At 40.2% G+C, this 22552-nt stretch overlaps 1 protein-coding gene across 4 annotated transcripts in view; it reads left to right on the top strand.

Annotated features, from left to right (window-relative positions):
• MOXD1 (monooxygenase DBH like 1) overlaps window positions 1-21465 on the top strand; it is a 94574-nt gene extending 73109 nt beyond the window's left edge. For all 4 annotated transcript variants that reach the window (XM_069973706.1, XM_069973705.1, XM_069973703.1 and 1 more), the window contains 7 exons: window positions 1800-1902; window positions 4702-4868; window positions 10800-10991; window positions 11658-11717; window positions 17467-17609; window positions 19338-19506; window positions 21228-21465. In XM_069973706.1, the coding sequence (XP_069829807.1) occupies window positions 1800-1902; window positions 4702-4868; window positions 10800-10991; window positions 11658-11717; window positions 17467-17609; window positions 19338-19506; window positions 21228-21383 (990 nt within the window). In that variant the 3' untranslated portion in view covers window positions 21384-21465. The remainder of the gene's footprint in view (window positions 1-1799; window positions 1903-4701; window positions 4869-10799; window positions 10992-11657; window positions 11718-17466; window positions 17610-19337; window positions 19507-21227) is intronic.
• Window positions 21466-22552: the final 1087 nt, after the last annotated feature.

Raw genomic sequence — 22552 nt, 5'->3', positions numbered from 1 at the left:
CAGCTATCCGAAGGTACAAGGGGTTTGGGGAGGCAGAGTCGCTTTAAGCATTAATGTAATTTATAAAAACTTCCGCCATCATGCGAACATGTCAAAAGTTTTGATCATTTAAGGTCTAAGTGCTGAGATCTCATCTGATTTTTCTAGCCAGCAGCAGTATGACAGCACACTGCCAGCTCATTGCAGGAGACAGGCTTTACTATGAGGTGGACTGCAATGAGGTGGACTGAGCGCTGAGCCAAGGAGTGAGGCAAGCAGCTGCGTGCTATATCAAGTGATTGGTGGGAGACTCCATGTCTCCATGAAATGTCAAAAGTTCTAATAAATGACAGTAAAATGTTTAAGGTATTCCCATATTGACTAACACAGTTATACTTGTAAGACTTGTCAAGGTAAATATTTTTGCATACACATTAATTTAGCAAACGTGTCTCCTTCTAATATGCTGCTCTTTACCTGTCATTGTTGATAACTCGTTGTCTAGGTTACTGACCAACACTCTGCTCTAAAATTTGTTGTATAACCACTTCACATAGATTTGTCAATTTTGGTCAATATCCCCATTAGCCCCACAATCTAAATTTGCCTATCTGCATGTTTTAGCGTGTGGGTGTAAACCCACAAAAAATAACCCTGGTGGGATGTGAATCAAAGCCCCCAGAACTGCGGTATATATACAGTAGTCATTCTATGGGAGGCGCGTCATACAGGGGAGGGAATTCCCTCCCACTGGGGGCCGGCCGGCCTCCAGTGCTTGAGCACTGCCCGGTACCGGTGCATAGAACGGCGCCGTGCATGGGATCCGGGCTGCGGTCCGAAAAAGGTGAGGGAGACGTCCTGGGTCAGAGTACAGTGCTGGAGAGCATGCTATGCAGACCATGCTATGCAGACCATGCCCCACTCCTCCTCGCACCCAGTACAGGGAGCTCTTAAACCAAATCAATGCTCTTAAACCAAATCACAATTTAAAAAACCGTAAGTTCTTAAACCTAAGCCTCCTAAACCTTAAAGAGGATGTACCACCAGGTACATCCTCTTTAATCTGAACCCACAAATCGAACAGCGCCGTCACGGGGAACCCGGCGCCGCGGTTCGTTTTTCGGAGGCCCTGAGGATGAATCTTCATACATTGATCTCACATTTTTTGCTCAAAGATCATTGGTTCAAAATTGTGCAACTTTTTTAGGGGCTTTACACTATGATCCCCATCTTTTGAAAAGGATTGGTTATGGCTTAGCACAAAGGGTACATATCTGCCTTCAACCCATTATATTTACTATAACTGACACATATGGTAGTGCACAGACAGCCACACACGTAACTGCATGAATGTGCTAAAGATCATCATAAAAAATGCCAGTTTTTAGTAAATCTGTCCAGATGAATGTTAAAAAGTATGTACACTATGAGCACTATACCAGGTATTCCCAACCTTGTTGCTATAGGGTAGCCCCTATAACGTTTTCTATTCTCAGTGAACTAACCACACCTTCCACACCAACCTTAAGGGTACATTCACACGTACAGGATCAGCCACAAATATTAATGTAACTATGTATAATAGAACCCCTTCAAAGGGGTAATCTAGTGCTACAAGAACATGGTTACTTTCTCCCAGAGACAGTACCACTCTTGTCTCCAGTTTTGGTGGGGTCTCTGGAAGAAAGTAGCTGTGTTTTTGTAGCACTGGATAACCCCTTTAAATTGGATTTGCTATTCATTAGATCCATACCCCTTTGTCACACAATGTACGTCTGTTTTAGAATTTCATAATAAATTTGTTTTTACTTTCTTTACAGGGATTTACATACCCACCCCATGTTGGCTTGTCTATTGGAACACCTACTGACCCTTTGTATGTTCTAATGGAAGTCCATTATGACAATCCACTACAAATGGAAGGTAGTATAAAGGCTGGGAACTTTAATATTTCAATGAAATTTTTCCTTCAAAATACAAACTTCTTCCAAAAATATATAAAGGGAATGGGGAAGGGGGGGGGGAATGCAGGCCAAAACAGGAGTAAGTAGAGTGGAGAACAAGCAGTGACAGACTGGCAAAATGGAGACCATGGGATCCTTCAGTGGGCCACACCTTCTGTGCACTGATTGTGGTGCGGCACAGTCCATGGCCAGACTATGTAAAACCAGTGGGGTTGAACAAAACCCAGAGACAAGTTGTGTCCGGGAAAAACATGAAAAAGTACCCATGTTACCAGTACAAAACATGTTATTCATATTAAATAATTGCTTATTTCTGTGATCTGCTTATAATTGGTTCCTTTCCACTGAATTAGTATTCATCCATTTTTTCTGACTCGTAGTACTTACAATCTTGGGCTCCTTTCACACATTAGTATTATACTCTCCGCAATTACTGAATTGCAAACAGTGCAGTACCCATAGATTTCATCTGACCCTTTTACACATTAATCTTTTTATGGCTCTGTAAAAGTTCTATGATCCGTGAAAAAATACTGGCGAGCTATTATATAGCCTAAATATTGCGACATGGATCACCTATGATTTCAACTATGAATGGGCCAGTGCAATTGGGGAGATTCTAGTAAGGGTAACAGGGTGGGCATATCAGATTATAATTAGTGTTGAGTGGACCTGTCAAACTGTTCGGATTGAGCAACGTTCTCCAAACCTGAATGCTTGGCATTCGATTTCCTGTGGCTGCAGAAGTTGGATGCCGCCCTAGGGCTGCCAGGAAAACATGGATACAGCCTATGGTGTATAGCTATATCCATGTTCTTTAGGACTCCCTAGGGCACCATACAACTTCTGCGGCCGTGACGGATGAAAAACTGATCGTTTGGGTTCAGAAAACATTGTAGAACCTGAACAGTTTGACAGGTCCACTCAACACTAATTATATGTGTAGTGACAGATTCTCTATCCTTCTCCATGTCTTGAAAACCAAGTAATCTTCTGGATGTCTAATCATATAATCCTATTGTTGTGCAAGACATAAGTCAAGCATCTTACAGGCATGTACTCATCAAAATAGCAGAGATATTTCACCACTGAAGTGAAGTGGAGCTTGTCATGGTTCAATAGTGAGTATTAAGAAGCTTTGACATGTAGGTTGAAAGGTTAAAGTGAAACCTTTTTGTTAATGAGTAACATAAACATTTAGAAGGTGCAGCTGCTCTAGTACTTGGAACTGTTGGACAAGTACCTTGGAGGCAGAAAGGAAAGATGTCAGGATTAGACGAAATCTGTGGTTTATGGCCTTCCCCTGCCTGAAGGAAGCAACAGTGGTTGCAGGTTATCACAAAGGTGACTGCAATCTTATCTCTGCTCAAAAACTGTACTATACAAGTCTGCTGACTAAATGCTCTATTACAGAGAACAATCATAGTGCTAAAAATTGTCATATTATTCGAATTCAAGAAGCGATCAAATTTCAGGCAGCGATCAAATGACTAACAGAAATTTGTTTGTCTGTCATTGATCTCATGTTTTGAGCTGATCACTAATCTCTGGCATATCTTTCGGTGTATGTACACATTGTTTGTTCATAACTACGATCTTTTGTATATTAGAGTGTTGCAGACTTTGAAGGATAGGAAAAAACATGTCCTGGGACACTTCTCTCAGTTTCCCAGGATTGGATCCACCTTTTTTAAGCACCCGGGAAGGAGCAGCAGGGAGCAGAGCAGACTTCTAAGCCCCATAGGCTGATGAGCAGAATCTTGCTTCATTACTACTGATAGTTTTGCTAATCTCTAGTAAAATGCATTGACATACTGTATGCCTTTAAACCCTATTAGGAAGACACTGAAAGGTCATAATAGAATGTGGAATGGCCAAAGCTTTGGTAAGGTTTAAATAATTGTATGGGGAATTTTCTATTTACAGTTAAATGTCCTCAATCTGAGGCAAAATCAATATAAACCTGTACTCACCACAAGATGTACACTTCTGTTCCTGGCCTCCAGTCCCAATTGGTTAAAGGGCAAGTCCTGCAAAAAAAAATTTCTTTCAAATCAACTGGTGTCCGAAAGTTTTATAGATTCGTAATGTACTTCTATTTAAAAATCTCAGGTTTTCCAGTACTTATCAGCTACTGTATGTCCTGAAAGAAGTGGTGTATTCTTTTCAGTCTGACACAGTGCTCTCTGCTGCCACCTCTGTCCATGTCAGGAACTGTCCAGAGCAGTAGCAAATCCCCAAAGAGAACATCTCCTACCCTGGACAGTTCCTGACAAGGACAGTGGTGGCAACAGAGAGCACTGTGTCAGACTGTAAATAATACTCAACTTCCTTCAGGACATACAGCAGCTGATAAGCACTGGAGGCTGGAGATTTTTAAATAGAAGTAAATTTAAATTTTATATAACTTTATGACACCAGTTGATTTGAAAGAATTTTCCCCCTTTGTGTTGAATAGGCCATAGTAATAATTCATCCTTAGTGAATAGCACAGTAACATTGCTTTGCATCAACAAAAAGGCAACGCCACTCTAGCTTAGTAAATATGGGTTTATAAAAAGGGCAACTAAAGTAGATACTGGACATGCAGAAGGTTCCTTTTTTTATAATCCAACAGTTCTATAACATTTTGTCTGTCTTTAGTTCATTTGATTTGCATACACTGTATATTGTCCTCTGCTTCAGTTTAGGATACTGTACAATCACTTCTATATCAGTGGATTTATAGTGCTAAAAGATGTCTGTCTGTTCATTGCAGGATTAATAGACAGTTCTGGAATTAAACTGTACTACACCCCTCACACAAGAAAATATGATGCTGGTGTTCTAGAGGCAGGCATTTGGGTCAGCCTGTATCATATGATCCCCCCAGGTATGCCTGCATTCAGCTCCGAAGGACACTGCACTATGGAATGTCTGGAAGAGGTGTGTGTAGTTACTGTCTTATTCCTTAAACAGTATGCTGGGATATCTGAGATATCTGGGATAACCTGTCAATTTTATTTATTAGGTTACAATGCATAACATATGCAGACTGTAAAATTTCAGATGGTGTACCAAAAATTCAGAAAGGAATATAGCCTAATGTCCCACATGGAGATTTCCTTTATTAAAAGGTATATTTTATATTGGACACGGTGCACAGAAGAGAGGGAGCCGCACATAAAAAAGAGTTGAACATCCTTTGTCTGGGTGCAAAGCCCAGAAGGGCCTGGTGTCTTTTCTCCACAAGCTTTCCGTGACCTTGGGGCCACTTTGTAGCAATGTATTTTTTTCTGTATGGAATCTTGCCACTCCGTAGCAAATAACAAGGGCCAAAGATTTCGGCCTTCACCACCAAAGCAGAAGTGTGGTCTGCTCAAGGGTACATAACCTTAAAGGGGTACTCTGTCGGGAAAAAAACTGTTTTCAAACCAACTAGTGTCAGAAAGTTATACAAATTTGTAAATTACTTATATTAAAAATCTCAATCCTTCTAATACTTATCAGCTGCAGGAAGTGGTATACTCTTTCCAGTCTGACAGTGTTCTCTGATGCAACCTTAGTCCATAATAGGAACTGTTCAGAGCAGGAGAGGTTTTTTGGTTCAAAGTTTTTATTAGTTTTTTTAAGAACATATTACAAAAAAGAAAGTCTATAAGCACTGACTTGAGTGCCCGCAGTAATGTACAGCAAGCTAACATATGGGTTAACAAAAAATATAGATACAACAGTGTAACATACATTCAGCATGGTAGAATTGCATTAGGTGTAGCACCTCCTGAGAAAATTAGTGTAAAGTATACTAGTTCATCAGTAAAGATAATATAAAAAGTAAAGAGAGAAAAATAATATATTATAATATAATACAAATTTCCTCAAAGCCCATATCTGAACTGTTCTTTTGCATAACAAAGGTTGTGTTGAGCCAGCACCATATGCTAAAACCTTTTCAAAATGAAAAGATAAGTTTACTGCAGTTATATACTCATTTTCTGGAGGGAGGGTACACGTTTTCCAATATCTGGCTAACACTATTTTTGCATGTATGAATAGTAGACAAGCTAATGGTCTGATTGTGGGAGGAATAGAGTGGTTATCTAAGAAAAGAAGGATCATGTGGAGGCCCAGGGGCAGCTGTACCTGTACTACTTTATTAATGATATTAATACATGAGTCCCAATATGGTTTCACTACAGGGCCCTGCCAAAGTAAATGAAAGAGCGTTCCACAGTCACCACAATTCCTCCAGCATTTGTCTGATGTTCCTGGGTAGATATGTGCCAGTTTTGTGGGTGTGTAGTACCATTGCAAGATGGTTTTTATAGCAGATTCTATATGGGTGCTACATGTGAAGGTTTTATGTACTGTATAACAGAAAAGGCTGCTTGCCAATCTTTGTCAGTAAATTACAGACCCAGCGCCCGCTCCCAAGAACACAAAGGCTGCATTTTTGTAAAGGATGTCAGATTATTTAGTTGATTATATATACCACACAAGCCTTTTTTGTTAGAAAATAAGAATAAAATACAGTTTTCTCCACCCTTATTCCTTAAGGTCTCAACTTTTGCAAAAAAAAGTGTCTTGCCTGTAAAAAAATTTGTAGAAGTCTTCTTTTGGCATATTAAATTCATCCTGCAGACTTTGATAAGGGCAGAGAAGATCAGCCTCATAGAATTGTGCTGTAGTGGTCAGACCCTTAGCTTTCCATTAGGAAAGTGTTAAAGATTTGGTAAATTCGCTATGGGGACTTACTACTGCTCTGGACAGTTCCTGACATGGACAGAGGTGGCAGCAGAGAGCACTGTGTCAGAGGGGAAAGAATACACCACTTCCTGCAGGACATACAGCAGCTCATTAGTAGAGATGAGCGAACTTTTCAAATGTTTGTTCCGACCGGACTTCCAGATTTTTTTCAAAAAGTTCGGTTCGACCGAATTTCGGATTTCTTCTGATTTCATAGTTTAAAGCATCTATATGATACAGGGGTAGTGTATTTGGTTGAATTTAGGGCTCTACATGTGAGTAACATAGTTATTTTTTCAATATCTCAAAGTCAAATTTTTTTTTTAGACTTCAATATTCACCATTACAGGGTCTATGCAGGAAATTCACCATTACAGGGCCTATGCAGAAAAAAGGTCAGAAATGCAGTGAAGAAGCGGTCTCTCCACTACACTCTCGCAAGGGTGACAGTATAGTACTTGGATATCTGTATAACACGTTTTTGTTCTGTGCACCCTTTACTCTCCTATGCCTAATCTATCTACCTATCTATCTTTCGCCCTCTCTATTTTTCTCTCTCAATCACTATATGTTTCTCCTCTCTGCTTTCCTAATAATCTTTTTGTCTTTGCAGCAAGCAGCAGCAGCAGTGTTTTGTCACTGATGAGCTCTGTGCACTGGTAACAGTCTCCTTCCTCTCTCTGTGCAGGACTGCCTCATGCGGTCATGTAACCGCTCCTCTTAAAGCAATACCGACGTCACACAGGGGGTGGGCTAGTGCAACATCCCTGCTGATTGGATGTGTTCCGGGCATCATGGGAAAGCGCTTTTCCCGCCCAGAACACTTCCTGCTTTCTAAAATGGCAGCTGCAATTTTAGAGAGCAAGAAAAAAAAAATTTGGGAGCGGACTTCCAATAATCCGAATCCAACGGGACTCGGACTTTTGGAAAAATCCAAACCGGATCCCATACCGGCCGAACCGATTCGCTCATCTCTACTGATAAGCACTGGAAGACTTGAGTTTTTTTTTTAAATAGAAGTAATTTACAAATTTGTATAACCTTCTGACACCAATTGATTTAAAAACACTTTTTTTTTTTTTTACTTCTGGAGTATCCCTTTAAATGTACACTGTACAAACCTAATGGTATTAGACATATTCTTGTAGTGGATAATGTATAGTACATTTACTATAAATCTTTTCAAATAAGGAATGGGGTATGCAATAATTTGAAATGAGTTGTTAGGGGAACATAATAGGTACCTGTTCTTCTCGCTGGCACTCACTTCCACTCTCTACACATCCTGGAAGTGTACCGTCCAAGACAAGAGGGGGCGTGTGGCAATTATGGCTATCTCATGTGGGTATGGACTGCACAATACTGTAACTTCATCCTGCAGTTATTGCACATTGCCATAATAAAGACTACCCCCCCCCCCCATCTTTGAAGATGGGCGGAGATGAGCATCAGGTAGCATATCAGGTGAGACCTGTTCTGTCCGCTAGTAGACAACCCCTTTAATATATTTTTTTCAATTGGATTTGTAAATGCTTTATTAATAATGCACCTGACCATAGCACCTTAGCCTCCAAATCCTGGCATCACATACTGCAATACCCTCTTGCATAGCTTAGCTGATCTTTCTTTGACTGGCTAAGAACATACACCACTTTGTCATCCAAGCATGAAACAGCAGAATACAACAAAACATCCTGTGACTAAGGTTGACATTACACAGGTGTAATACAGCTGCGATTGTGTTTCTATTTTATGCCCTCAGGTCCTGGCTTGTAAAACCAGCCTTTGATCTGCATTTTGCTACTTCCATAAAATGCAAACACATTCCTAAAAGGAATGCTCTCCTACTTACTCATACAAATCGACGTGGGTCAAAAGGATACTAGTTCCCCTTAATGTAGAGACTTAAAGGCCATTCCTGCGTCACTGAGAATTCTGTAAAGAAAAAAAATATGCAAAATAGTTCTTACACCACCTAGGTGGTGTCCTTACAAGTTAGTGTTTTACTAGATCTTGGAGCCTCACTAGTCTGCAAACTACCTGCTCTGCACTGAAGAGGGGCAACAATCCTAAAACAGCTATCCGTCCTTTTGAAGAGATATTTGGCTTGGCATACTGTATTTCTCCAGTCAATTATCTAGGACTCTTAGATGGAGTGAAACACTGACTTGAAGGGACACCACTTTGCCTAAGTGGTGTGAGAGCTATTTTGCATATCCATTCGTCCCATGAGCTAGAATGAAACTGCCTTTTATGAAACTTCTAGCAACAACCTAAACTCTGGGCAGTTTGAGTGTCTAGCATTCTTATGCACCTCCCCCCCCCCCTTTATTATCACAACAAATACTCCATTTAACCCCTAGACGACCCTGGACGTAGGGTTACGTCATGGAAGTCTGTCCCCAGACGACCCATGACGTAACTCTACGTCCTGGGTGCTTCTCCCGCTATGAAGCGCGCTCCGGAGTGGAGCACGCTTCATAGGAGGTGTGGGCCGGCTGCAATCAGCAGCCGGGACCTCACCGGTAATGACACGCTGCAGCGATCGTGCTGCCGCGTGTCACTAACCACTTAAACGCCGCGGCGACTGTGGCGTTTAAGTGTAAGTGACAGGGGGAGTCCCCTGTCACTTACCGATCGGGACCCCCGCAGTGTGACTGCGGGGGTCCCGATCGTTGAAACGGACCGCCGGAGGTCTCTCACCTGCCTCCGTGCGGTCCGATCGGCGATCTGCTGCACTGAGCCTGCACAGGCAGGCTCAATGAGCAGAGCGCCGATAACACTGATCAATGCTATGCCTATGGCATAGCAATGGTCAGTGTAAAAATCAAAGTAGTGTATGTAGAAGTCCCCCAAAGGGACTTTAAATGTTTAAAAAAAAAGTTCTAAACACTATTACACTACCCCAAAACCCCTCCCCCAATAAAAGTTGAAATCACCCCCCTATCCCATTATATAAATAAAACATATAAAAATAAATAAATAGATAAACATATAATATACCGTAGCGTGCGTAATTGTCCGATCTATTAAAATATAACAAGCGTCATTGTGATCGGTAAACGGCGTACACGAAAAGAGGGGAAAAAGTGCGCAGATTACCGATTTTATGTTACATTATATATTTTAAAAAATCAATAAAAAGTGATCAAAACGTCCGATCTTCACAAATATGGTATTAATAAAAACTAGAGATCATGGCGGAAAAAAATGACACCCCATACAGCCCCGTAGGTGAAAAAATAAAACCGTTATAAGCGTCACAATAGGCCCATTTTATTAATATTTAATTGCCAAAAAAAAAGGATTTCATTAAAAAAAATACATATAACATTAGAGAATCTGTGTAACCTGCATATGGTTGTGTTCGAGCTGACCTATAGAATAATAGTATCATGTCGCTGTTACCATATAGTGCATTACGTAGACACAGGAACCCCCCAAACGTTACCATATTGCATTCTTTTTTACGATTTCACCTATTTATATCTTCATAAATAATATATTTGGGATTCCGTCATACATATTACGGTAAAATGAATGACGCCATTACAAAGTACAACTATTCCTGTAAAAAACAAGCACTTACATGGCTTGTAGATAGAAAACTGAAAGTGCTGGAGCTCTTAGAAGGGGAGGAGGGGAAAACGAAAACACTAAGATCAAAATTTGCTCGGTCCACTGGGTCATTTTGGGCCTGGTCCTCAAAGGGTTACAAATAAAATTTTATCATCAAAGGAAGTATTGTAGAATATTGTGTATAATAGTCTCCACAGCACCATCTATCCAGTTTATGAGATGTATGGGGTTTATTTATTTATTTTTTTAAAATAAAAGGATTTTTTTCTTTGTGGCCCAACCAGGAAGTCTCTATCAAATAGAGCAGATGTGTGATTAATGAGATAAAAGTATCTTTCCTGAACAATACTGGATGTGTTCTTTCAATGATAAATGTCACTGAAATATTTGGAGAATCTGTCATTATAATACTTTATACAAATGTGTCTTGTCCCATGTTTGCCTTGCCTGCATTTAAACAGAAAAATGTAAGTAAGCTGTATGTTGTAGGAGAGGGCTAAATATGTGACAAATAATATATTTTTATAATAATGGACCTTTTATTGATATCAGGCACTGAATCATGAAAAACCAGATGGAATCCATGTATTTGCTGTTCTTCTTCACGCTCACCAAGCGGGCCAAACCCTTCGTGCACGTCACTTCAGGAAAGGAGAAGAGCAGAAATTACTTGCATATGACAATGAGTTTGACTTTAATTTCCAGGAGTTCCAGTATCTAGAAGAAGAACGAACTATTCTACCTGTACGTTTATTGTCTGTTTATCTGAACATACTGTCACATCTATCTTCTTAGGGTACTTGCAGGCAGCTGTAACACTGGTGCATCTTGTTATTATACTGTAGGTACAATGCCAATAGCTCCTGTGGCTCTTCTAGACAAGAATAAAATTAGATTCTATGGCGATCTTGATATGGCTCAGTTGAACAACAGGAGGTCCAAATAATTTGACCACAATTAATTAATCTTCAAAGGAGTATTCTGGATGTACAATTTGTTTGAGGGTGGACACATTCCCTCACATTCCCTGATCCCTTGCAGCTGCAGATGTAGAGCTGTACACAGTCTCCTGTAAGCCCATCACTTGCTGCCATACCATACACTTTCTCTGCTGTGCTGTACAAGTGTGCTGTCGAGAGCTCCCCCTGGTGGCCGGAAGCAGCCATACCACACACTCTGTCCCTGCTGTGCATGTGGCATGTGAATTCTTCTTCATGGAAAAATAAGACCTAGCGCATAAGACCATACCAAGTTCCCATTGGTAGGGGAGTGGTTTAAAAAGTAATACTAAATTAGGGAAACCATTTTTAAAACATAAAAGTTTGGCATACGTAAAGATTCAATGGACTTCATTCAATTAATATAAGAATGGCACTTTTTAATAACAAATGTTTTCTATGTTTTCTCTAGGGTGATCATTTAATTACTGAATGTCAGTATAACACAAAAAGCAGATCTACTATGACATGGGTAAGAACATTCTTCTCTCTCTCTCTCTCCACCCCTTTTCTTCAACAGACTTTTATTATGGACTAATATTAGGTCATGGTCACAGCTCAGCATTAGAGAAGGGACAGTGCCATGTGTAGGGATTGGCTGAGTGGGCTGTCTTGAGAGTGACAGCTCACTCAGCCAATAAATGGCCACAGCGCTGTCCCTCAGTCAGTGAATGCCTAGGAAGGCTGAAGGCGACAGAGCTGTAAATTTGCTACTTTGCTTTGGACAACTACAAAGAGTACATAATTATGGCTGCCATTAGAGGAAATTTATATTTCTCCAAATGAGCAAGCTGTATGCATCTGTATGTAAGGAGCTCCATCTAGTGGGCAGAAGGAAATGTATTAATGAATGTATGTATTAGTGTATGTATGTGCCTTATAAATGTGCCTTGGCAGTAAATAACATGACAACATACTGTATGTGTGAACCTGTGCTATAATGTTGTATTAAAACAGGTTGAAGGAGTTGAGTTGCCTGGGCCTGTACCATTTAAAATAGTTCACAATCATTTTCACCACCTTACCTTATCTCCATAGTGACCTGCTATAGCAGGTGACTGGACTCAGCAGTCACATATCCATATTTTGTGGGGTCAGGAAGAAGAGATCAGCAGGGGACCCAGGAAGAATCAGAACAAGCATGGAAGGGGACATTTTTTATTTTTTCTATAATATGGGGAACTTTTTTTGATTACAGATTAGAAAACTTTTCAAAAGTTCAGTTCAGCAGGTTTACTGTACTTTGAGGCAAAGTTTGGGTTTGTTTGACCAAACCTTAAAGCGTAACTGTCATTTCAGGGTCATTTTTCTGAAAACATTAAATATCAACAGTACAAGCGATTTTAAGAAACTCTGTAATAGGTTTTATGTACTAAAAGAGTTTCCTTCTGGACTGAAAAAGCAATCTCCCAGCCTCCCCCCTCACATCAGATAAAGCAGGATTTCTGTCTCCATTATGTGGCTATGGAGAGGGGAGGGGCTGCTAGGAGTGACTGAGCAGGAGGATTTCTGCAAAGCACAACACCCTGCAATCTTCTCTCAGTAAGTTCATAGATAAGCACTGACCTTTCTGACCCCAGAATCCTGCGGTTTAGGTGCCCAGACAGTCTACAAACAGCTGACCTTCATGTCACCTCTTCCTGCTCCCTCATCTCCCTCGGCCCCTCCCCCCTCCATAAAGATAGAATGGAGAGAGCCGAGCCCGTCTTCACTGGCTTCTCTGTAATGAAGACGTGTTTGCCTGATAATGCACAGATAAGAAGTCAGGGGGGGAGGCTGGGAGGTTGCTTCTTGAGTACAGAAGGAGGCTTTTTTGGCTGATGAAACCTATTACAGAGTTTCTTAAAATCGCTTATACTACTGATTTCTGCAATAAAAAAACATGACTGTTATGCTTTAACCCCTAGACGACCCTGGATGTAGGGTTACGACATGGAAGTCTGTCCCCAGATGACCCATGACGTAACCTTACGTCCTGGGTGTTTCTCCCGCTATGAAGCGTGCTCCGGAGCGGAGCGCGCTTCATAGCAGGTGGGGGCCGGCTGCAAACAGCAGCCGGGACCTCACCGGTAATGACACGCTGCAGCGATCGCGCTGCCACGTGTCATTAACCCCTTAAATGCCGCGATCGCGGCGCGACCGCGGCGTTTAAGTGTAAGTGACAGGGGGAGTCCCCTGTCAACTGCTGGGGTCCCGATCGTTGAAACGGACTGCCGGAGGTCTCTTACCTGCCTCCGTGCGGTCCAATCGGCGATCTGCTACACTGAGCCTGCACAGGCAGGCTCAATGAGCAGATCGCCGGTAACACTGATCAATGCTATGCCTATGGCATGGCAATGATCAGTGTGTGTAATCACACTAGTGTATGTAAAAGTCCCCCAAAGGGACTTCAAAAGTGTAAAAAAAAAAAGTTCAAAACACTATTACACTACCCCAAAACCCCTCCCCCAATAAAAGTCTAAATCACCCCCCTTTCCCATTATATAAATAAAACATATAAAAATAAATAAATAGATAAACATATAATATACCGTAGCGTGCGTAATTGTCCGATCTATTAAAATATAACAAGCGTCATTGTGATCGGTAAACGGCGTACACGAAAAGAGGGGGAAAAGTGCGCAGATTACCAATTTATGTTACATTATATATTAAAAAAAATCAATAAAAAGTGATCAAAACGTCCGATCTTCACAAATATGGTATTAATAAAAACTAGAGATCATGGCGGAAAAAATTACACCCCATACAGCCCCATAGGTGAAAAAATAAAACCGTTATAAGCGTCACAATAGGCCCATTTTATTAATATTTAATTGCCAAAAAAAGGATTTCATAAAAAAATATATATATAACATTAGAGAATCTGTGTAACCTGCATATGGTTGTGTTCGGACTGACCTATAGAATAATAGTGTCATGTCGCTGTTACCATATAGTGCATTACGTAGACACAGGAACCCCCCAAACGGTACCATATTGCATTCTTATTTACGATTTGACCTATTTATATCTTCATAAATAATATATTTGGAATTCCATCATACATGTCATGGTAAAATGAATGACGCCATTACACAGTACAACTATTCCTGTAAAAAACAAGCACTTACATGGCTTGTAGATAGAAAACTGAAAGTGCTAGAGCTCTTGGAAGGGGAGGAGGGAAAAATGGAAACACTAAGATCAAAATTTGCGTGGTCCACTGGGTCATTTTGGGCCTGGTCCTCAAAGGGTTAAATAAACCGCACTAAGGAAGCTAAACAATTGCAGGCTTTTAGCTGTTTTAATGTAGTGCAGCTAGTTTGTTCATCTCTACTTACCTGTCCGCTCTCCCCGAGTGTCCTTTATACCTGGTGTCGTCCACAGATGCCTTCACTGGGTGACAGCCCACTTAGCCAACCACTGGCCACAGTGGCTGCCCTGTCTCAGTCTGTCAGTGATTGACTGAGCAGGCTGTCACTTTCATCTTGGGAGTGACAATCTACTCAGCCAATCACTGACTGACTGAAATGGGACAGCCACCATGGCCAGGGATTGGCTAAGCGGGCTGTCACTCTTGTCTATGGAGTGACAGCGCACTCAGACAATCACTGGCTACAGCATTGTCCTGTCTTAGTAACTGGATAGGGGACAAATATTTTTAAATAAAAAAACTCCTTTATTGTTTTAGTTTCCCTTAAATACCTCTTTGTGTTGCAGTCAAAGCAATGAATGAAATAAAATGAACAACTTTAAATCAATCTGGCTATCCCAAAAATTGTGAATAATTTATTTTAGTACCAAAAGCTCTGTTTACCGTGCATATAGGCTTTAAGACCTGTGTGCATTATCAAGTGACAATGCAAGTCTTTATTTGCATAACCGATTAGATATGAAAAGAATTGCTGGGAATATGGTATTCTGTAAAGGCCATACTGTGGTTTTCAAGTCCCAGCGACCCTGGACATAGCTCTAAGCTTAGTCTGATCCACTTGGGGATGAGAATCTTGTCTTTTAATATTCACCATCATAATTTTAACCTCAAATTAAATTCTGTCTTTCAAGCATGGAAAAACTAACCGTTTCCTCGATATTAGATATGATCAACTACAGCTACAGTAGAATCCGTGGTCAAAACAGAATTTATACAGCCCCTGGCACAAACTCTGGAATCACAAGCTATAGAGGATGTCCATTCAGCTTTTATACTTTAGAGGAAATGCAGTATATGACACACACTGATGTTTAATGGCTGAACAGTCAGGTTTCTTGAACGTAAATTAATGGAGGAAATGAAGAAATTTTGACTTGCCTAAATTTTTTTCCTGTTGTCTAAGAATGGGGCATTGGTGGGCCATATTGGCGCTCTTAAATGGGGCAGTGGTGCAAGTGGCAGACACAGGATTACATTAAAACTGCACAGGAACAGCGCAGAGGATGAAGATAAGAGACATACCATGGAAGTCAATGGAAAAACAGATCAAAACGGATGCACACAACTGCATCCGTTTTTGCAATCCGTTTTTTCCAAAAAAACGGATTGCAAAAACGCAGTGTGAACCCAGCCTTAGATGGCAAAGGTTACACTGTATTCTATTCATATACATTGGGCTGATATGAACACTGTGTGGTACTGTAGGTTCAGCATCAGCGCCATTTAATCAGACACAGGATTTTATGTGTGGGTCATCCGGAACTTTTGTGAAGTGTACATTGTGGATGGTACAGGAATTTCAAGGAATAGGTCAAAAAGACCTACCATAGAGTGTTTACATTGGCCAAATGTATATGCATATGGTCGTAAGAAATAAGCAATAGTTTTTCTCAGTGAAAAGTTATGCGCTAGATTTATCACAGGGGCTCAGGCTGTTTTATCAATTTTTTACAATCTTAGGCCATATTTACATGGAGTAAGGGTACTATTACACCAAACAATTTTTCGACGACTAACGATTAACGATAAACGATCTTAAACGACCGCTAAGGCAAACGACCCAAAATCGTTTGCCCAATTACATGGAACGATGATCGTTATTTATGATCGTTCTCGGGTTGTTTAGTCTTCGGTATTGCGTACATTTCAGCTGCGAATTCTTATTCCACCGAACGATGTGCGAAAGATGTGCAAACGATCAAACGATAAAAATAGGTCCGGATCCTATTAAACGATCAATGATTTCTCGTTGGTCGTTTAATCATTGCCTGCTATTACATGAAACGATTATCATTCAAATCCGAACGATTCAACGATTTTTTGAATGATAATCACTCTGTGTAATACCAGCCTAAGACACCGGCCATTTCGTGACAAGGCCAGGTAACGGAACGGCCGGTGTCAGAGAAGATCATCTCAGCTGGTACTGCAGTACCGGCCGGATGATCTTCAATATTGATGAATTGGGTTGCTGCATGCTCCATTGTGTGCACTGACAGTTTTTCTGCGGCTGCTATTCAGTGAATAGCCGCTGCGGAAAACTGACATGTCAGTTTTTTGCGCCGCCGCTAGGGATCCCAGCCAGGATTCCACAGACGGCAGCACTGCGTAAGTTCTGTAGTAATCACGGTTGTTGTTGCAAATCAGTAACAACGGCCGTGATTACTACAGAACTTACGTAGTGGGAACATAGCCTTACATTGTATAGTCTAAGATAAAATATCAATGTACCAAACATACGCTTCTTCTCTAAAGTCATGTCCCTTTGTCAGACATGGCGAGAAAAGCATCTGTTTTTGGGGGGGCAAACTGTCAGAATTCTGACACCTTGTAAACTCTAGGATGTTGTTTTGTGTCATACAGTATCTGTGATTTGGGATTTCTTTTTCTTAGTTAAAAAAAGCTGTATTTTACATACTTTTTACCAGGGGTTGTAGAAAATAAAATGTTTAAAGAATGGCCATTTTTTAAGCAATCCGATATAAACGTTACAGTGTGCCTATTAAATATATACATTATAAATCATTAATTTCTTGACCATTGTGCTGATTTCATACATGGCAGTTTTTTTTTTTTTTAAACTGTCATCACAGTCATCTTGCCAGAACCAGAAGTGGATCCAACAGGAAAAAGAGATAAAAGAAGTCCTCCTTTTATATTTACCATCCCTTTAGAATCCACTTCTGGCTTTGACACTAAAACTGCAGAGATAGTTTTCCAAAAAAAATTGCCATGTGTGAAACCAGCATTGATTTAGATTTCCATAATATTTATTATATTGTTGTGATTGTTGATTACATTTTAGGGCGGTTTGAGTGCAAGAGATGAAATGTGTCTTTCCTATTTGATGTATTATCCAAAAATTAATCTTGCCCGATGTGAGAGTATTCCAGAAATAAAGGAGCAATTACAGTTCATTGGAGTGAAGGAAATATACAAACCAGTCACGTAAGTAAAACCATAAACTAATGAGACCAATTCAAATTCATGGCAAAAAGTCCCAAATCCTAACCATGCTCCATAAAAAGCATTTTCCTCTCTCCTCCTCCTCTTCCCTCCCTCTTGCTCTCTTTCTCTCTTTATTGTCCAATTTTCCCCCTTTTTTAAATTTTTTGTCCTCTCATCTCTCGGTATTTGCAGCAAAGGACTGTTATTTATTGCAGCAAATAATTTTTGGATAAAATTCAAAGCATCACTGACTTTGATGCAGTACTGCACAGAGAACTAGCAAAAATGAATCTAGTATCTAAAGCGTACATGTCACAAATTTTCTTTTTTTTAACAAATTAACAGGTTTTCTTTTTTATTTTTTTTATGTTTTAGCAAACATTATACTGTGGTCTGTGGTTCCTCTGTTGCGATTTTCTCTGTTCAAAAAAGAGACCAAACATAGGACCCTAAAAGTGCTTAGAACTAAACTTCATCTGCAAGGTTCAGTACTGTTATTCAAAGGACAGATAAAGAAAGGGTTTGCACTTGTCTTCTAGTTGTTGGACCACCTTGATAACTCCCAGTGGAGCCTGTCCCCCTGCAGCCTAATAATCTGTCAGTCATCATTGGTGATCTGTTTGTAGCTTTAGGCTATGTTCACACTGCGTATATGTCCGGCCGCATATTTTCGCGGTCGGACATATACGCAGTAAACTCCGGCCGGAGATTTACGCTACTTGCGTCCGGCTACGTACGGACCGCGAACTTACGCCCGAAGTCTACTTACGCTTCCCGAGCGCCCTACGTAGCGATCTGACAGTGGTCTTTTACTTGGAAATCTTCGCCTAGCCCCGGACACCCCACAGAACCTTTTGGATCAGCACAAAAAGCTGCAAAAATGAAGAAATCACCACTACGTACGGGACCGCATGTAACGCTACGGGCGTAAGTTACGGCATTTTCGTCCGCAAACAATGGTCTGGTTCATTTTTTACGCTGCCGCGTACGATCCGGGCGTAAGTTCGTACGTAGTGTGAACTGTGCAGCCGTATACTTTTCATTATACGCAAACTACGTAAGTCTCCGTCCGCTGATTCACGGAACGCGCTACGGCCGGAAACTTACGTAGTGTGAACATAGCCTTACATGGCATTAGGAATTTCTACTAATGCCATGAGAAAAGGAAAAAACTCTAACTTGCTTGTATGTCCTTATACATGGAACACTTAGAATGAAGGTAGTTTTCTTACCTTCATCCTCAGCGCCATTTTTGCAAAACCTTCACTTTGCTCAATATGCAAATTAGGCAGATTGGGGCACAAGGGGTGGGACTACAGTGCTCAGTGCACTAATCCTCCCTACTGGTGTTGCTGTGCAGTGACATCACTATGGTGCTCATCACTGCAGGGTGTCACATAAATATTTATGAGGGGGTGAGGGCTGGCATATTTGATGAAAATTACCTAGTGTTCTGTGCACTATAGAAACATGACAGAAGGTTAGAGTCTTCTGACCTGCTATTATTTTCCCTTTTAGGTGGAGATTTATGTTGATAAATTTATTCACTGGGTTTAGTTCTTAAAGATACATATTTAAAAATACATATTCTGTATTGAAGCCCACCTAGAGGGTAAATGATGCGGGCGGTGGGGGGGGGGTACTGTTTATGAGTGGGTCACTCTTATATACAAATGTATTCACTAATTATGCATAATAATGATTAGCTTTTTTGTGTGTGTATTGCAGATCATGGCCCTTTATCATCAAAAGCCCAAAACGATATAATAACCTAACTTTTACAGAGGCCATGAATGCATACCAGTGGTCCAAGAAAAAAGGAAACTCCTTTAATGAGCGTGTAAAGCAAATACCAATCAACGTCAGATGTTCTAAACATGAAAGTGGAGAATGGAGTGTAAGTAATGTGCTTTCTGTGTAAAACAGTCAGCTTGATGGGGACATAAAATGTACTGTGATCACTAAAAAGCAATACAAATACTGTTTGGTATGAACAGATGTGTACCAGCATATGAAGGGAGGTGTAGATACCGCAAGTAGAGAATTCTAGCCAAGACCCAACAGAACAAGAGATCTTGGCTGAAATCTTCTATTCCCATGCCATACAGTCAGAAACTGAGCCTGTTGCCTCTACCTATCTAGTTTGGAAGCAATAATGTTTTTCTTTTCATGGGAATCTATGTACAGGAACTAGACAGCTGCGAGCACCTGTTAACTATAGGGCTTGATAATCATGCAGCAAGGACTGAATATATAGTTAACAATGTCTGTGCAGCCCTTGCTTATATAGAAAGAAATAAAGTATATACTTACCTCTCCAGGCTCCCCGGTGTACTCTGGGCTTTTCCCTGCAGCTATTGTTGAAGCTTCTGAACTTGTCTGTGCATTGACAGGCTGCTCAGCCAATCACTGGCTGAGAAAGGACAATCACCACAGCCAGTGATTGTCTGAGCAGCCTGTGACTTTAGAGACGGCTTCAGAAGCTGTTGTGGTGAGAAGGGTAAAGGCAGCAGGACAAAGGGGGAGCATGGACAGGTTAGTATAATGTTTAGAATTTTTTTCATACTTATCAGCCATCAGCCGCACATCACTATTACACTTAGCGATGCGCAGCCTGCAATCATACAAAAGATGTCCTAGAGCTGGAAAAGGTACAAAGGCAGCAGATAAACTAATATGGGGAATAGAGCATCTTACTTATGAGGGAAAATTTAAGGAATTAAATTTGTTTAGTCTTGAGAAGAGACAATTTAAAGGAATAATGATCAACCTTTATAAGAAATTAAATGTCCCATACAAAAAATATGGGGAAAAGATGTTCCAGTTAAAACCCCCCACCCCCCAAAAGACAAGGGGGCACTACCTCCTGAAGAAAAAAAGGTTCAATCTCTGGAGGTGGCAAGCCTTCTTTACCATGAGAACAGCGAATCTATGGAGCTGGTAAGAGCAAAAACAGTGGAGGGCCTCAAAACAGGCTTAGACACGTTCTTAGACCAAAATAACGTAAATGCATATGTATAGAATATAGAATTTATCCATCATCTATGCCTCTCTTGGTTGTATTTTTTCAACCTTACTATTAGAGATGAACGAACCGAACTTCCCGAACCAGTATTCTTTCCAAACTTTGCAAAACAAACAACTTGCTGTGATGCTGTCCCTTCTTAGTCAGCGATTGGCTGAGTGGGCTGTCACTCTCGTCTCAGGAGTGACAGCTTGCTCAGCCAATCACTGGCCGCAGCACTGTCCCGTTTCAGTCAATGATTGGCTGAATAGGATTTTGGCTGCTTTGGGGGACACCAGAGAGGAAGGACATCAGGGAAGCGTGGACAGGTAAGCATAGATAACCCAATTTTTTTAACCACACTAAAGCCGCTAAACGTCTCAATCGTTTAGCTGTTTTAGTGTAATTAATTTAAGATTTGGTTTGGACGAAACCGAACTTTACATTAGAGTCTGGCAAACCTGCCGAACCATTTGCTATGTAACTTTTTAATCTTGGCATATTATAGATGCATATTTTATTTAGATTTTAATCCTGTATTGAAGTACCCATTTTATTGCACTGCAGTTTTCAAATTGAAAATCAAACTAATGCAATTTTTATGACTTTCACAGGTTCAGGGAATGTTGCTGTCACCCCCTGCAGTAAAGACGTATACGTCAGAAGCACCAGCATGTGCCTCATTTTCTTCAATACCATCCTCTACAACATCTATAACAGTTAGATATCTGCTAATTGTTCTTAGCACAGTAATATATTATACATCATAAATGGCAGATATTATATTTGCACCATATGTTATATTAAAATCCATGTATAACTGCACTTTTGAACACACATTTTTTGTACAAATTAAAGAAGAATTTTGAAAATAGATTATCTCTGTAAAGTTTTATGGTATGTTTTGTTTTGAGTAGAGAAACGGATTTGTCTTAATCTAATAATTTTTCAGGAAAATTCCAAGATGGTGGTTGTTTAATGCAATGTGACTACCAACTTTATCATTAGCGCATTACATTTGACGTAAAATGCTTCATGCTATGAGTATAACACAATTTACCTAATGCCTAATGCATATACAAATGTAAGCCCCGGCCGTTAGACACAGCGCTGCAGGATTAAAAGTTGTTTTTATGACAATAACTGCATCCCCTGCCAAACGGACCCCAGGACAGATCTTGGATTAAAAGCAGCTATCTGAAGGTACAAGTGGTTTGGGGAGTTAGATTGTGGGTACAGAGTCGCTTTAATTAATAAAGCAAATTTTTATTCTAATAAAGCTATTCTCATTGTACAATAGCTTAATTAAAACAAATCAATGCTTTTGCAATTAAATATACTGTAAATAAAAAAAAAATTATATATATATAAATGCATATATATATATATTTATTTACAGTATATTTAATTGAAAAAGCAAGTATTCGTTTTAATTAAGCTATTGTACAACGAAAATTGCTTTATTAGAACGAAAATTTGCTTTATTAATTAAAAATTAAGAGTCCCTATACACAGAAAGATAATCTGACAGATTATCTGCCAAAGATTTGACGCCAAAGCCGGGAATGGGTTTAAAAAGAGGAAAAATCTCAGGCTTTCCAGTATGACCTGATCTCTGTTCATGGTCTGTTTCTGACTTTGGCTTCAAATCTTTGGCAGATAATCTGTCAGATAATCTTTCTGTGTAAATGAACCCTAACTATTACAGGGAGCTGTATTAATTCCGGCAATTACTATTGCCGGTAATACAGCTCAATGGAATACTTAATTAATACTTTAAATTAAAACAGCAAATGTTTCTTCTAATCATGCTATTTTTGATCACAATAGCAACATTACAAGAAACATTTTGATTTATATGTCAGCTGACATTTAAAGAACCAGAACAGGCTCAGTGTGCCGGGGACCGGCAAAGAGACAAGACCGGGTAGGTGAGTAG

This window comes from Dendropsophus ebraccatus, chromosome 6 (assembly GCF_027789765.1).
Source record: "Dendropsophus ebraccatus isolate aDenEbr1 chromosome 6, aDenEbr1.pat, whole genome shotgun sequence".
Lineage (NCBI taxonomy): Eukaryota > Metazoa > Chordata > Amphibia > Anura > Hylidae > Dendropsophus > Dendropsophus ebraccatus.
This window is presented reverse-complemented; position numbering and strand designations above follow the sequence as displayed.